Here is a 17,018-nt window from a genome sequence, read left to right as displayed (position 1 = left end):
GCCATTTAATAAAAGTTACATAAGCTTTGTTCCATTCCATAGCGCACATAAACAGAACTCCCTACTCCTTGTTGAGGGAATGTCGGTTAAGGGAACTTCCCTTGATAAGATACCTCCATTCAGAACACTTGCAAGTCACTAAGTCACTTCCTTATTATTCTGTTGCCACTACTGTGGAAATTTTACACGACTAGTGTAAGTAAAATATAATAATAAGTAAAATATTGAATATATATCGAAACAAAAACAAATACCATGACACAACGTCCACTGAAATGTACATAACTTGTGAACAAATGTGATTTGATTCATTTACAAGATTTATGGTGTCAGATTTCTATCATGCAGATTGTTTACAGATTATTTTATAGGCTACTGTTATTATAATGCTTGCTTCCCTTCCAGCAAAGCAATGACCCGTTGTTCTTCCTTTCACAGTTCACAGGTACTTTTGAACTGAGCATTGTTTGCTCCATACAGTTAAGGATCTAACTTAACATGGCTGAATACGCTGTGCAGTCCAGAGAACTACTAGCCGATCGTAATGCACCCATAGTCTCACTTTAAGGAGCTAAGACAATGAGAACATTCTCCACTCTATGCAGAAAACCTGCATCTGTATATAGACCGCAACTGCTTGTTAAGCTTTTGCTGTTAGTTTTAAAATGTATTTTATGCTTACAAAGTGTCTGTGCTCCTCTTGAAAACAGGCCTTCAAGACTTAACTGATTGAAATTCTTAGGCGGTAATGTTTTCCTTCCATCCCTCTCCGTCAAACTCCAAAGTCAAAGTTAACTATCAAGTATAGTATGTATAGAGAGTTGTGGTGGATAACCTTTTAGTCTAATTACCAATTTCCAATTCCACACTTGTTCTGCAGTGAAGTATGTGGGAACTGTTTTTCAGGAAGTTATGTTGACCAGTTCCTTTTTTACTGCTTTTCTTGTATATTATCATACATGTTGTATGGGGAAATCCCCAGTAGCGTTCAGTTGCCCACACCATATGAAATGAAAAAGATGGAGATAAGCAAGCTTTGTGCTGTTGACAGAGGCTGGTCAGGTTATAGAATACTGGATCGTGTACACGATGCGGGGGCGACAAGATAATATTTTGTTACTCCTTGTTGTTGAGCAGAAGAGTGTTACTGTCATTTGTCAGGGTGCTACCCTATCATATTCACTGACTCACAGTTTTCAGTGTTGCAATTTACTGGCACACGTACCTTTAATTAATTAACATTATTAATTGGAAATACATAAATAGCTGTGTGTGTTTTTTTGTGTCCTTTGCTCAAGCTCTACATACATGATTTGAAAACGTCTGAAATTTGAATTTAATGAAAGAAAATCTGTTATTTTCTTTCATTTTACAGTTAAAAGATAAAGTCTTTTAGCTATTTAAATTTCCATGCTTCCTATAGCTGGTAAGTTCACTAGATTTCCATTTCCCCCTTATGCCAGTATATCATTTACAGTAGGCTTCATTTGTTTGCATAAACCCTCTGCAGTACAGTAAACAGTAAGTTGACACACAAAGGTGGTAAGTTAGAGAACAGTATGGGAAGCTGTTTGACCTTGCGCTGACTCCCGCCAGCTACGCCCCCCAACCTTATTTCCTTCTTTAACAGAGGACTTTGCACTTCATAGCTCAGTGTTTGCTCCTGTCAGCGGTGTGGTATGTGTGTTTGCTTTACTGTGATTAGGAATTATTAAGGCGAAGTCTCATGTCGTCGAATGTTTCTGTGTTAGAGAGGGGCTTTGTTCATTCCTGCCACAGGCCATGACTAGACTCCGTTCAACAAACAAATCTGACTGCAGTCCTTAATAGAAAGCGGCAGAGGTTTATGATGTGATTAGATATTGAATTAGCTGTGTAAAGCAAACAAATGTTACAAAAAGCATGAATGGTGGGGAAATATGTGTGGTTCACTTGACTAATGGTTTTTGAGTGAGTGTGTGTGTGCGTGTGTGTGTCTGAAATGTGATTGTGTGTAAGAGCCTGTGTTTGTGCCAGCATTCACAGAGTCAGTCCCTTGTTGCTCAGCTTCACAGTGGTCTTGTCTTACCGGTTTTCCTTCACGCCCACACATAAACACACACAAATGCTTTGACACAAACACTCAGGGGCGTGGAAAGAGCCTGGCCCTTTTATTGTGCTTCTCTCCCTCTTCCAGTCAACGTCTACCTCCAGTAATGACAACGTGACTATATTGTTCGCTCCGTTTGCCCCAGCTGTGCCCATCGACTCAGCACCGTCTCGCTATCACACACGCTCAGGATGGCAGGGGAGTGTGTTCCTGAGGGTCCAGACCTGAGAGAGATGGGCGAGGAGGAACTGTGGGAAATGATTAATGACAACCGCCACCGGATCTCCTTGGGGGTGCGGCCATGCACCTTGATCCCGTACCTGAGGCAGGCCAGGGTGCTCACAGAGATGGACGAGGATGAGATCCTCTCCTGCCACAACCTCACCAACCGCAGCATGAGAACCAGTGAGATTTATCACTTTACTTCTTGGATTGTAGAGAAACAGTAGTCTGCCTCAGTTTGTAGACTACTAGTGCATTCTGTTTTTTAAATTCCAGCAACTCTTCAGCACTGAGAACAAGTATTAGGTAGTAAAGCCAGCATGTTATGCAGCCTGGTAGAGTTTTGAGTGTTCATTGTGCTGCTTATGAACACATTCTTCTAATTGTTGATCTTGATTACTGTAGGGAACTATTGTCTGCTTTCTCTAAGAAATGTTTCCCTGTTGGTTATCTTTAGATTAAATCTGTTGAGTCAAATGTTAGGATGGGTCAGATACGGAGATGGTCTCTAAGGCACAAAAATTCACAACCTAACTGTAAGAAACTAAAACCCCACTGAGAAAAAGGATGGCGCACTGGTAAATGGACCTGTACTTGTATAGCGCCTTTCTAGTCTTCCAACCACTCAAAGCGCTTTTACACTACGTGCCACATTCACCCTTTCACACACATTCACTCAATGATGGCAAAGTCCATAGAACAGAAACTAACTCATTCATACACATTCACACACGGCATTGGGAGCAATTTGGGGTTCAGTATCTTGCTCAAGGATACTTTGACATGTGGCACCAGGAGCCGGGGATTGAACCCACAACGTTCCGATTAAGCAACAACCCGCTCTGCCTCTGAGCCATAGCCGCCACTGCTGGAAAGTGTAGACCCAAATAGAGTCCTGATCCTATTTTGTCATTTAATTTGCAGGTCAACCACTTATTGGGTGGTTAGTAGATTATAGTAGATTAGTATTATATTGTCCTCTACTGTTTCCAGGCTACATGCTGGACCTGCTGAGGACCCAGGGGAGGAATGGTGCTGTGGCCTTGTTGGACAGCCTGATGATCCACTACCCGACCCTGTACACCCAAGTTACTGGACGCAAACCCAGCACTGAGCCCTCTAGATTCAGTGGTCAGTGTCTTTATGTCTCCCTGCATTTTAAGGGGATATTTGTCTTTTTCTATCACTTGCTGTATGTATGACTTGCTCTCCTTGCAGGCCTGATAAAGTACTCAGAGCTGACAGAGTATCTGGTCAGAGCAGTGACGGGAATGCAGAAGGAGCTCCAGGAGGCGCGGTGTGAGGCTAGCAGAATGAGTGCGCGCTGTGTCTCCCTGGAGTCAGAGATCAGGCAGATAATGGAGCAGGAGGAGAAGTCAAGATGCCTTCAGTCTGAAAATGAACGCATGCGGAGACACTTGTGTTCTCTGCAGCATGAAGTCACTAAGTTGAAGGATGAGAAGTGTGACTTGTATATGCGCTACACAGCCGCCATTGAGGACAGATCTGCTGTGAACATGCGCCTTCATGACCTCAACCTGCAGGTCAGTGATCGTCACTAACTCTTACCTCTATATAGAATGAGTTTCTCCTCCCTGAAACACAAAGCTGTGATCTCAGGGGAAAGTCCCCAAAAGGTCAGGGTTAAAGAACTGAAATCTGAGAATTGTAGCTTGATGCAGATTTAGAAGATTATGCTACATGTGCATAGGGAGGGACTGTGAACACAGCGTGTGAACATAGTTATATAATGTCTTTTGTGGCTCTGGAAGGGCTTTGCCTGAGAAAGTGACATCACTCCAAGTAATCTTGGCTTGGTCTTGGAGACTGCACGTTTTTAGCAGAAGGCCTAGTGTTTCAGTTCAATCCTCGGACACAGAGTTTGAAAGATTTGTATATCTAATGTCTAATGAAAGATGCCACTAAGTTGCATTATGGGAAGTGTGCAGGTTCCAGTGTCTTTGCTAGCTCCAGCTTCTCAAATGCAATTTGTTGCTTTTCTCCCCTAGATAACTGTAAATTGAATACCTGTGTGGACTGTGGGGTTGTTGGTTACATTACACACAATTAATTGGGAAAACACAGATAATTGTAGCCCCATCAGCATGTTGTTTTGTGTTGGCAGGTGTATCAGCTGCAGACTGAGCTGCAGAAGGTACAAATGGAGAACGAGTTCCAGAAGCGACGTTCGCTCAGGTGTGCCCCGCATGCTGAGACGCCACAACTGCAAGAGGAAGTCAGGAGTCTGCGCTGCCAGCTGGTGAAGGTGGAAAAACTGGACCCGGTGAGAATAATCACATAGTCATTCTGTGTTTATTCGCTGATTTATCTGGAATAGGGACAGCTTTCATTCATAATCTTTAGACAGTGAAAGAGTCAGTAGCCACCTGTGTATTCATGTTTGTGTCTCACCTGCTGTCACTATTGTGTCTCTGTCAGGCTCGTCAGGACATCCTGGCCCAGGACCTGGCTGAGGCCATAGACAGCCAGGTGGAGCTTGCAGAGCAGCTCAGGTGTTACAGAGAGGAGAATGAAAAGCTGCTCGCAGATAAACAAGGGGTGTGTTTGTATTTTTCTGTGTTTTTCCTGGAACAGGTAATATTATTATATTATAATCATCCCATTGCTACACAGTGCCATGACATGCAAAAGGGGAGAATTTCAAATTTAAGCTACTTTCTGAACATGCAGTGTGAAATACAATAAAACGTATGTTAGAGAGTTTCCTCCTCCATGGCTTAGCAGTGCATTGACTTGCTCATCACATCCTGTACATCTGTATTATACCCCTTAAACACTTGAGGCCACATTGGTGTAACACTTGTGTGTATGTGTGTGTATTTGCATTCAGCTATTGGAACAGAAGGAGTGCCTCAGCCTCCAGGCGCAGCAGCTGACCTTGGACTGTAACATGCACCAGCAGAAGAACACCGTGATCCAGAACCAGATAAGAGAGCTGCAGGCAGAGAGAGACCAAGTAAGGAACAATCCATCACTCAAACACTGCCATCTTAAAACATTAATGCAGGTTTCCAAAGCAGTATTTTCTGTCTTAGATTTTATTTATGTGTTTTGCCTGGAACGTATCCTGCGTCACATCATGCTGTTTGTTTATCCTGTTCAAATGTCAAGCAGTCAGGTCTCAGCAGTGCTGTTGTGCAGAGTATGGAATATCAATCAGCTCTGTTGGCTCTCACTGTCTTTAACTCCCTGTTGTGTGTGTGTGTGTGGGTGTGTTGTTATCTGTGTCTCTTTGATAAGGGACACTGTTTAAACTCTCCTCTAGTGGAAATACTCAGTGGTCTGCCTGAAGAAGTGGGTATACTCTTCATTTATGGCACAAATGTTTTTTTGCGTGACCCATCCAGCAAAGGATAAACACCCCACTCTTGCATATTGAGTCTCCCAAAAATGTGCCAGTAGCAACTTAACTTCAGCTGCTTGACTTCAGGGCTGAGGATCATTGTGCAATTAGCATTAGCCACAAGAGGTACAGATTTCACAATCAATACTGGCCCAAAGACAGGTGCAAAATTATGCATTTTGAGTGAAGTATTCCCTTTTCCCTACTCCTTCCACTCAAGAAAATTGAACAACTATGTCATGCCTTCACCATCCTAGGGGAAAATATCAGCTCGCAGAACACTACTGAATGACGTGCATCAGAGTGCCATGGGTATACTCGGCACAACTGCGTATACCCTGCACTACACCACTGGAAATACTATTATTCCGCTCTGTCAGTGAGCAGTAAAATTACACAACTTTTACAAAAACATTGTGTATTGCTACATTTCACCTGTCGATGCCATGCCGTAACAGTTTCTAGTTTATCTTCCAAATGCTCCTCTCAACATCACTGAGGCTTGTCCTCTGAAAAGAATGAAATGAACAATCCACCCACATCCTAACAACTGTCAGGCAGCCAGAAGCAACTCACATTCTGCAGCTGCCAGCTGCTCCGCTGGAGCTGCATTGTAACCAACAATACATGACTGTACAGTAATAATACTTGACAGCTCCTGGATGTAATTTGTGGCTCATGCTTGCTATATGATGTGTGACACACAGGAGCTGCATGAACGTGACTATGGTGTTGGCATACTTTGCTCTTTCATTTAAAAAAAGGCTGGCAGAAAATCCATCTTCCTGAATTTTAAAACAACAGAACCAACACTTGAACTGCCCGATGTTCTACTATATTCATCAGGCTGGGATTAAGGAATCATGATAAAATAAATAATAAAATAGAATTTTAGGCCTTAAAATGTCTTATGTCTTATATGAATTTGACAGGTCTTAAAAATTGTTTGAATCAACAAAGTTAATGTGACTTAACGTGGCAGTGGGAACAGTTGATATTGATCGTACTGTAACAACTACAAAACCAAAACCCACATGGACCCAATACCAGTTTTCCTTCATATTCTTTGTACTTTTCTGCGGGTAGAGACATAAAATAAGTCTTAATTGCATTAATAATCTTGAATCTTGAGTCTTAAAAAGTATTAAATTTAACCTGTTGGAACCTGCAGAAACCCTGAATTAGGATCGAAATAGCCACTGCAAGCTAACGCTACCGTTTTTCCTTACAAAATAAATGCAGCAGTTTTTCTGTCAGGCATTATAAACAATGAGAGGCATATGACTCAAACACTGTTGCAACTCAAGTTTCTATCATGCATTGTTTCTGAGTTGTGGGTTAACGAGAATGTGTCAAAAGATAAAACAGCTGCCAGCCATAGACGCCACATTGACAACATCCTGCATACCACACCTCTGTTGGCAGTGAAGCTAGCACATACATTAATACTTAAGACAAAGACGTACTAAGACGTACAGCCATTGTGGTTGTCATGCTCTCTGATAGTGTCTCTGCATGATTAAGACACAAGGTGTGCTTGTGTGCAGTCGATTCTGCATACTTCAAGTATTAAAATAAATATGATCTCTTCCTGTGCTTCTAGGCGTATCTGTCCAGAGATGAGGCCCAGGCCATGATCGCCCGCGTCCTGGCTGAGAAGGACACCCTGAGGTGTCAGCTGGTGGAGTTCCAAGAGCGGGTCTTCAGCCTGCAGGCCAATCGCAGCTCTAGAAAACAACTGCAGAGTTCTGATGATGTAATTTCTCATGCGTACATAAACACAACACATACAGAGCTAATGATAATATGATGGTAATGTTAATGAAGTGCTCTGTGTCTCTGTCAAAGGAGAGGGTGGAGGACTGGGGGAGCCCTAGGTCCAGCTCTGAAGAAGACCCACTCCCAACCCGACGTAGACTTCGCCGCATGGATGCTGTCAATCCTATGTCCCATCTCAGTTCCTTCAATTCAGAGGTGAGTGTGTCATCATATTTTATTAGGCACTGGATATTGGATACTTTTTGAGCACTGAACAAGCATCAAGTATCAAACATTGGCATCAAATGTTTGGTCTGATTCTTCAAATATTTCCCGATCCTAAATCATCACTCATGTCTTTTATTAGTACTTATACAGCTGCTTGTGTTAACGAATAAGGCTGGCAATAGTTTGTAGTTTTCTTATTGTCAACAAAGACCATGAAAACCAAAACCACCAATGAACTTATCTTACCAAGAAGTATTGTCTGTGTGTCCTAAGCCTTGTATATGGTATTCCTCTGTACCATAGAGCTCCATTAACACCCCAAAACTATTAGAAATCTAGGGGTGTCCCTCTTCAGCTGTCACTATCAATTAAAGTCAATAAAAGCCCAAAGAAATGTTTCAAAAAACAACAGCACACAAATGTGCCACCGCATTGCACTGGGTGATGTGTTTCTTTATTATGATGAACATAGGCATCGTAGTTTAGTTTGAGTCATTCCTACATTTACTGTCACTACTGTTTAATACTCAACGGCGCTGAAAGTAGTCCCTCACAAACTCACTCTTTACTACTGTTAGAATAGGCTTGGCTTCTTTTTTTTAAAATAAACTATATATTAGCAACCTGTTTTTAAAGATTTATGTTGGCAGTAGGAACCAATGGGTTTGGGGATGTGTCACATTGTTGTTTTTAGTTTCTTTGTGGGATATGTTGACAAATAGAATAAGACCGGTGCCCCATATACCAAGGCTGATTCCTTGCTGCAGTGGCGCTGGGCTCAAATCCGACCTGTGGCCCTTTGCTGCGTATCATCCCCTATCTCTCCCCTCTTTCCTGTCACTATCAATTAAAGTCAATAAAAGCCCAAAGAAAAATATATTTAAAAAAAACAGTAGGTCTGCTTTTTATCAGTCAGTATATTTTGTGGCTGATTATTTTACCTGATTTAATCCTTTCTTGTGTATTGCACTTTTTTATTTTTTATACTGTAATGAATTTCTGTTTCTGTGTACCATGTGTATCTGTATGTATGTGTACAGTGTGAAGATGCTGCAGTAAGTAGTGTCCGATCCCGAAACGCAGAGCCCCCCTGTCCAGACTCTCTCCGCAGAAGGGAGCAAGCTCTACATGCAGAGGGCAGGTGTGTGTGTTTGTGTGTTTCCATGTTCCTCTACAGTATATGTCACTGTGTGTTTGTGTTCATGCTTGTATTTGAAAGTACATTATTAGTACCTGTTGGCAGCACACCCACCAGGAAGGATGATTTGCAGGTTTCACTGACCTCTGCATTCCCTTCTGTTGACATGATGGCATTCAGGTGGATTATTGATTTACAGGAATAAGAGGGGCTAACTAGGATCAGATGATACCGAGAAAGACAAATAAGTGTGATCACGAGTAAATTGAAGAGCACATGAAAGCTGCAAGTAGAAGAGAAAGACAAAGCCCAGAGACAACACTCATGAAAAGACTATCGGTTTTTGTACATTCCTCTTGTGTTTTGGCTCAGGGGAACTTTTGTATTCTCATGTTCAAAGTATGGACAAAAGATTCAGCTTTGTCATCATCAGGCTGTAATTATTCCTACCCACCAAACCAGTCTCTGTGTTGTTGCACGGCAGACAGTTATGTCCCAGTTGGCATTTACTTCTTTAATAAAGTACCCTATAGTGCTCAGTATTATCAGTATGTATTAGGCAGATAGAGACAGAGTGATCTGATAAAGGTGTTCATGTAGCTGTTGTCTTCTTTTCTTTTGCAGCTTGGAAGCAGCAGAGACTGATTCTCTCTTGGAAGACTTTGTGTTTCTCCCCAGTGGTATGTATAGAAAACATATGAACTGTCTTTGTTTAAGCGAGTGTTTGTGTTTCTGTGTGCAGGGGGTGGAGGGTTGCTGTTGTTTGGCAGGGTCTTCATTAGCTATTGTTCAGTGCTGAACCTTTATCAGGGTTGTAAAGTGACCCATTAACTCTGGCACATAACTTCCAGGGAAACAACCTTGATTCAAATCATTGAACAGCCTCTCTTTTGTTTAGTGGGGAGTGAAGACAAGCAGACACCCAGGCTTTCCTCGTCTAATGGCTCCAGCACTGATGGGTGAGGCGTCCAACTGGACCAACATTGTTATAGATAAAGAGTCTCATTATTAAGCATTTCTAAAGTAGACTGCAGTCTACCTGAATGTGTGTGACATATTGTAAATTCAAGGCCATGCATACTGTAATACATTTTAACAGAGGTTAATTACAGTTGTGGAAATTTATAATCAATAATTGTAGCGCCCTGGTAGCTCACCTGGTACAGTTGGTGTCCCATGTATCAAAGCTGAGTCCTTGCTGCACCGGGTATAGGTTTGACTGCAACCTGTGGCATGTCATCCCCTCTCTTTGTCCCGCTATTCCCGTCACTCTTAAGCTGCCACTATCAATAAAGGAAATAAAACCCCCCAAAAATATAATCATCAATTATTAGCACTGGCCGAGGTTAAAGTGCTGTCTCATGTTTAGTACTCATTAACAGTTCAGTGTTCTTGACCAGACCAGTCAGTCACCTAACCTCAGTCTGAGGTTCATCTGATCAACTGAACATGTCAACATGGCTGCTGTATTGACTGTAAAGGATTCACAGCCAAATATTAAATGTGACTTTATTTAGTTTTACTTTAAAATACATTTTGGCAGCTCAATGAGGTTGTACTTAGGCATAGCAGTGCTTTGAGCTTAATGCTAACATCAGCTTGCTAACATCCTCACAATGATGTTTAGCATGTAGAATAGTGTCAACATCTTAGTTTAGGATGCACCAATATATTGGCTGATATTTGACCTGGCAAATAAGGTGGTACACACTGACATCAGTGGCAGTATTTATCCGTCTATCAATTTTGTGTTGGATAATTATTGTGCTGGTTATTTCCAACTTTGGATATTGAAGAAATAATCACGTCTGTTTTCCAGTACTGGCACAAATTGCTCGCAAATACAGATGTGCTCCGGACAATGAGCGACTCTTCAGCTCTGCGGCTCACATCTTCAGTGAAAAGAGAAATAGACTAAGCTGCAACAAGGCAGAGATCATTGTCGATTTCTTTACTTCACTTGAACAAAAGGGAATAAATAACAACAAAGAAGAAATTCCCAATAAGTGCATCCCTATTAGTTGGTACTTTAAGTGGTACTTAAGCTGAGGCTGATGAGACTGGCATTAGATTTATGTTATAGTTAATAATTGCACTAGATAAAAAAAAGTTGTTACAAGTTTTTAAGTTTGCACCATATTTCATGACGATCCATCCAAAATCTGTGGAGACATTAATTAATTAAAGTCTTGACTAAAGTGGTGGACCAACCAACACAGTCTTTAAGCAATGCCACTAAAGTGGCCAAAAAAGCTACAATTCCCATACTGTTCATCTAATGCAAAGATAAACATCCTCACATTAAAGCTGAGCTTCAAAAACATTTTCCCTTTCCATAAAAAGAAACAATACAATCCTTACAATAATCCAAATCTACTCTGTCACCAGCCTGTCAAGAACCTCAGCCCCTCCCTTCCTGATGCGTTCCCGTCCGAAAGCAATTCGCGTTAATGGCCGTGTGCTCAGCATCTCCTTCCAAGGGGAGTCGCTGCTCAGCCAGCTGGCAGTGATTGGAGGCAATAAGACCGGAGTGTTTGTGCACCAGGTGACAGAAGGGAGCGCTGCCCATACTGTCGGCATCAGCCCTGGGGCACAGATTGTGGAGGTGAGTTTTAAACACTAATTCTAATCATTCTGCCTACTAGTGAAGGCGTTTCTTATAATACTGTTGTTCTACAGGTGAAGTGCGAGCAGAACCAGAAGGCTCTGAGGATGGTGCTGGAAGATTCCACTTTAGAGGAAGCAATGTGGGCTCTTGGCCAGATCAAGGGTCTCTGTCACCTCTCCCTTCGATCCAGGCAAGATGGTATGTCCCACAGCCTGTACATAAAACACTGGTATATATGATCATAAATGAAGCCAAAGTGATACCTCTCATAAAATAATTGATATAAGATTACATTTCCCATGGTAAAGACTTCATTAATCTTTGAAACAAATTCCACTATATCCATGATAAGCGAATTTAATTTACCACCTAATCCCAGTAACAGTGGCATTGGGACAATTTGCTCATGCTGTAATCATGAAATTACATAATAATTGGGGGAAAACAACACCAAACAACAACAACAACAACAACAAGAGAAGGCATTTGGCACTTTAATCTTCAGAAATAAAATTATTTTTTGCACACACACAAACATGTATAAACACACACACACATGCAAGAGCTAAGTCATAAGACACATATAACAAATCACAGTGACATTAGCTGGAAATAAAAGTTTATGGCCTCAGCTGATATGAGGCCTTAAGGTAGCAGATTGTTTCCCTTGAGATCTAAGTGATGTCCAGCTGCCAAATTAGATAATTATTGTAATTGCAATGGGTTGAAAAAGCGACAAGGATATACTATTGATCAACCTGCTGTATTTATGAGGGTGTCTTTGTTTTGCATCTTTCAAAGAATTCGGCTGAGCTGTAACATTCTTTGGAACATTACACGAGACTAGTTAGACTGAGACAAAGTTCCCCTTGTTCAAAAGAATTCAGGACATTAATATAGGACTGTATGCTGGCGAGCTCGACAGGTTCTTCAAGTCAGGCCTTGTGAGGATATTCACAATTATCACAATAATGGAAAGTGTTTTTTATTGCGATACGCAATAATATTGTCCCATCTCTCGTAATGTCAAAGATACAAACATACAGTGGCTTTAGTTAAAGTGTCCTCCTGCCTGCTCAGACTACGAGGCGCTGCTGCAGCAGCTGCAGAGCAGTGAGACATCATCCGGAGACTCCTTCTACGTACGTGTCAACATGTCCTTCCCTGCTGGCCCCAACGGAACCCTGGCCGTGTCCTGCAACGACATCCTTCATGTGACCAACACACGACCCACTGGCACTGAGGACTCATGGCACGCAAGCCAGGTTCACCCCTGTCAGCTACTGGACCTCCAGAGTGGAACTGTTCCCAACTATTACAGGTTGGTATACTGATGCAGCATAAAGAAACGTCAGTCAGTCAACATAGGGATGAAATCACTGCTCACAATGCTTGAAACTGAGAATTTGTACTGATTTTCTGATGGCACAGGGCACAACGGCTTCTGATCCAAGCAATTGAAGACATGAGCTTTCAAACAAAGAAGTGTCAGAAGCTAGTCAGTGTTTGGCGTGTGGGGCCCCAGAACAAGGAGAAGGCTGTGAGGATTGTAAGCACCGGGCGCCTGGGCAGGAACCCACTGTGGGTCAGTGTGGAGGATGAAAAGGCCAAGAGCACAGAATCAGGTACAGCAGCAGAGTCACAAAAGTACAGTATCTAACTTTACTGTCTCTGGAATGTGCTGTTTTAGGATTTTTTAAATGAAAGCACTTACCTTCCTCACAGCGTATATTATTTCCTATGTAGGTGACACTGCAGCCAAAACTTGTTTATCCCTCATGCCCTACACCCTGGTCACCCCCCACTACCCACCCATCTGCAGGCCTGTCGTGCTGTTGCCCACAGTCCTGGGACGCATCCTGGACAAGAAGCTGGCAGACTGGCAAGGCTTTCAGCTCTGTCAGCCTGGTAAGAAGTACTGTCTTGCTATAAGCTGAAATGAAACCACGTGCATTCATATCTGTTTCCGCTGGAGCATATGCCATTGAAGACACATTTTTAGATACAGAGCAGGGACACACTTTACTGTGCTGACAGATAAGCCTGTTTGACTTGACAGATCACATGTTTGTCTGTTGCTGCAAACCAGGAAGGAAATAAACTTTGTGAATAAATAGTAATAAAAATGATGGAGGCTATAAAGACAGTAAATGCTTGCTAGTGTTCCCTGCAGCGATAGGGTCAAATGAAAGTTTAATGAGCTTTGTGGGAAAATTTGATCATTACAAGGGCTAGTTTATTTAGGAGAACAAAACGCATCACATGCAGAAGAAAATCAAATAAGATAATGACACTACTAAAGGTAAACATTCTGTCTTCATATAGAATTTAAAATATATTCATATATTCATTCTTTCATGATCTTGTCATATGACCTCATATACAGTATATCTGATCCTCTTTGATGCTCCCTCCCCTTCCTCCCCACCTTTCTGCTCTACAGAGGTGCTGAGCTCCTGTGAGCACGCAGCCCGGCTGCAGAAATCTGAGATCCTGGAGGAGTGTGAGCAGGGAAGAAACTGCTGCTACACCCTGCAGAGTGTCGAGAAAGTCATGAAGAAGGTCAGAACATTCAATAAAACACAGATCTTATATTTGGGCACTTTAAGTAGTGGCTTGTAACTCCAAAAGAAGAAGAAGGTGGCTCAGTAAATTGTGGTATGAAGGAGGATTGAAAGGAAATAATAATCTTTAATGTGATTAAGAAAAATGTATCTATACTTCCTTAAATCCCTGCAGTCATCTGAAGCAGAAGCACACCTACTGTATGCTGATAACTCTGTAGCCGTGCAGCTCCAGAGCGCAGTGCAGCGCTATGTGTTTCTATCATCACTGTACCAATTAACTGTTAAAAAAATATTTTATTATATATATATATATATATATATATATATATATATAAGTCTGTGCCACTCTGCACCATCAAGAAAATGGATTTAGAAGTTTCTCTTCATTTGTTGAGCTGTTGTTGTCATGCTTCTCTGTGATCGTAATTAAAATAGAGACATTTATCTCAACGCCATCATCAGGGCAAAATTTCACTTTTGGTTTATTACCAAATACCTGCAAAATTAATGACATTCCCATCAGCCTCTATTATCCATCATAATCACTGATCAGCTCAAATCAGTGAAAAAGTAAAACACAAACATTCACAGATTCACAGATTATGCATCAAAATATATTTCATTTAAAAGCACTCACTTAAATCATGCTCTTTCAAAAATCCTATTTTTTAACCGATATTCCATGTCTTATTCCTACAGGGGATTCACTGTGTGCTGCCACTGGGGCTGGACTGCGTGCGTCGACTGCACCGGTCCGAGATCTTCCCTATTGTCATCTTCATTGGCCAGTCTGCACGTAGTGCACGTAAACTGAGGTAAAATGTCCTCCTTCTTCTCCATACAAACACTGACGGAGCTCCCGTCATTGCTCCGATATCATTCAGATAATCACTACAAGCACTGAGCTACTTGAACGTGTACTGATGACCTCACTGATATCTGCCACAGCTTCCATGCACAAGACATACGCCTTTTAAATGCAGCATTGCATATCATCAGTTTGTGATGTATTCCAGTTGTTATATTGTCAATTACTTTAACACCCTCAACAGGCTTAAACTTCTGATGGCCAGCCTCGTTGGGAGTAATTCCACTACTTTTGGCAGTAACTAGTAATGTAACTTATTATGTTTTTAAATTAGATTAAACGCAATTACAGTGACTGAAATTTAAACTGGCTCATTACTTGTTTCTTTTGTATTACCTGAAAATAGTGGACAACTGCAGGAGAAGGCAGACATATTACAAGCGTATCCCCCTTGATTTTCAAATTTATGATCTAATTTAATTTAAACTTATGATCTCATTTATGAGTTCAGAGCACCCCTCTCCACTTCTTCCACTGAAGACAAAAAATGACTGCAATGTGTGATGCAGCTGTTAGTGGAAGAACTGGTATCTCTGCCTCTTCTATGAAGATTTCTCCTCGTACGATTGCTGACAGTTCAAACTACGTCTAGAGAGAAACCAGTTTGCTCTGATTGAGGGACTGACATTAAGAGTTTCAGTGTTGAGAGAACGGAATCATTCTTTTACATCAAACTCAGCTGTAGCAGTGAGGAAATGTACTGCAGAGATGTCACATTGTCTACATTTGGACAGTTATGAACAACCATCCACAACCAAAATCTTGTGCTTTATTTTCTTCACCCCTCCTACACTTCCAGGTCAAAGCTGCAGCGCCACGGCCAGTCGGAGGAGCAGCTGCTGGCGTGTTCGAGGAACGAGGAGCCGCTGTTGGACAAGCTGCCGTGTCTGTATCACAGCGTGGCTCCGGACTCCTGGTGTGACCAGACCTCCCTTCTGACCAGCCTGCGCACCATCATCTGGGAGGAGCAGAAGAAGATTGTGTGGGTGGAGCCTGACCTGTGGTGAAGTAGATGATAGAACAGAAAAGAATCAAAAGAAAATATAAAAAATAATTATGATTTCTTAAAGGGCTTTTTGTTAAATATATCGGAATAGTATAACCAAGCTTTACAAGAACTATTTTTGTAAACACAAGTATGTATCTATGATACTTAAGTAACTGGGTGAATGAGGTACTCTTATAATGGACTATATACTGTACTTTGAGTGTATGAAGCTGTATCACTATTTGCTCTTCCCAGAAACATTTTGTTGCCTCCCTTTTTGAGGCGGTTGTTTAAAGCAAACACTGGTGTGAGGTGTCCTCTAAAAACAAATGTATCATTAACACATACTGTAATGACTTGTATGTACTGTATCTCTACAATATGTTGTAGATCATTTCCCACTATGAGGGATTTTCTTTTAATGCTCTGGAGCTGTCATAACCAACCTCTCATGTGTATCTTGTATGTCGGGTTCATGTTACTGCTCTAGTTTTCCTTTTCTTTTTCTCCTTTCTGGTTGTCCTCTTCTTCTGCTTCTTCTTCTGCTTCTTCTTCTTCTTCTGCTTCTTTTTCTTCTTCATGGTGCTGCCATTAACTTTATTGACTTTATGACTTTACTGTCAACGTTTCAAAAACATCCATTTCTTCTTTATTTTTTATTTTTTTTGTCTTACAGTGCACATTAATAAAAAGTGTAGCAATGTTTAATAGTTTATCTTAATTCAAGTTTGAAACTCATCATTTCCATACATCATGTTGGTATTACGTTACTATTTGGGAGCTTATTTAATGTTTGTGTCAGAATTTGGATTAACTGTGAAACTTCGTACAGCAGCTTCAGCTAGTCTTTTGTCATTAACTTAATGTAAATATATACATTTTATTAATTGTAGGTGAATTACACATTTATAGTTTTCAGACAATTTCAGTACAAACACGAGTTCATCTGACTTTTGACTGTAAATCATAATTAAATATGCTGACGGGAGCTAACTAATTTTCAAAGAAACATGATCAACATATTAGCACACGAATTGAAACTCCAGAGATCCTTCTTTTTCGTAGATTGAAGAAAAGACACATGATTGAAAGCCTGCTGTCTTTAATACCTGTTAACGTAAGTCATGGTTGTTTTTTACTCATAATTATGAAAACAGTATAACAACAGTAAAGGTTAGTATAAATTTA

General features: G+C 41.2%; 1 protein-coding gene across 2 annotated transcripts; it reads left to right on the top strand.

Annotated features, from left to right (window-relative positions):
• card14 (caspase recruitment domain family, member 14) lies at positions 1 to 16,538 on the top strand. 2 transcript variants are annotated; one of them, XM_051384985.1, is made up of 19 exons: positions 1 to 2,494; positions 3,305 to 3,442; positions 3,530 to 3,855; positions 4,437 to 4,595; positions 4,751 to 4,870; positions 5,163 to 5,288; positions 7,279 to 7,431; positions 7,524 to 7,649; positions 8,702 to 8,802; positions 9,424 to 9,479; positions 9,698 to 9,758; positions 11,188 to 11,404; positions 11,479 to 11,605; positions 12,488 to 12,728; positions 12,839 to 13,032; positions 13,154 to 13,315; positions 13,851 to 13,969; positions 14,674 to 14,789; positions 15,642 to 16,538. In XM_051384985.1, exons 1-19 carry the CDS (start codon positions 2,281 to 2,283, stop codon positions 15,847 to 15,849), a joined length of 2,964 nt encoding a protein of 987 aa, XP_051240945.1. In that variant the 5' UTR covers positions 1 to 2,280; the 3' UTR covers positions 15,850 to 16,538. The 2 variants fall into 2 exon arrangements, 1 of the variants encoding a protein (XP_051240945.1); XR_007881624.1 differs by lacking the exon at positions 15,642 to 16,538 and having other exon boundaries at positions 13,230 to 13,315; positions 14,674 to 14,702.
• Positions 16,539 to 17,018: the final 480 nt, after the last annotated feature.

This window comes from Dicentrarchus labrax, unplaced genomic scaffold (assembly GCF_905237075.1).
Source record: "Dicentrarchus labrax unplaced genomic scaffold, dlabrax2021, whole genome shotgun sequence".
Taxonomy (NCBI): domain Eukaryota; kingdom Metazoa; phylum Chordata; class Actinopteri; family Moronidae; genus Dicentrarchus; species Dicentrarchus labrax.
The sequence above is the reverse complement of the archived record's forward strand: the minus strand, read 5'-3'. Positions and strand labels throughout refer to the sequence as shown.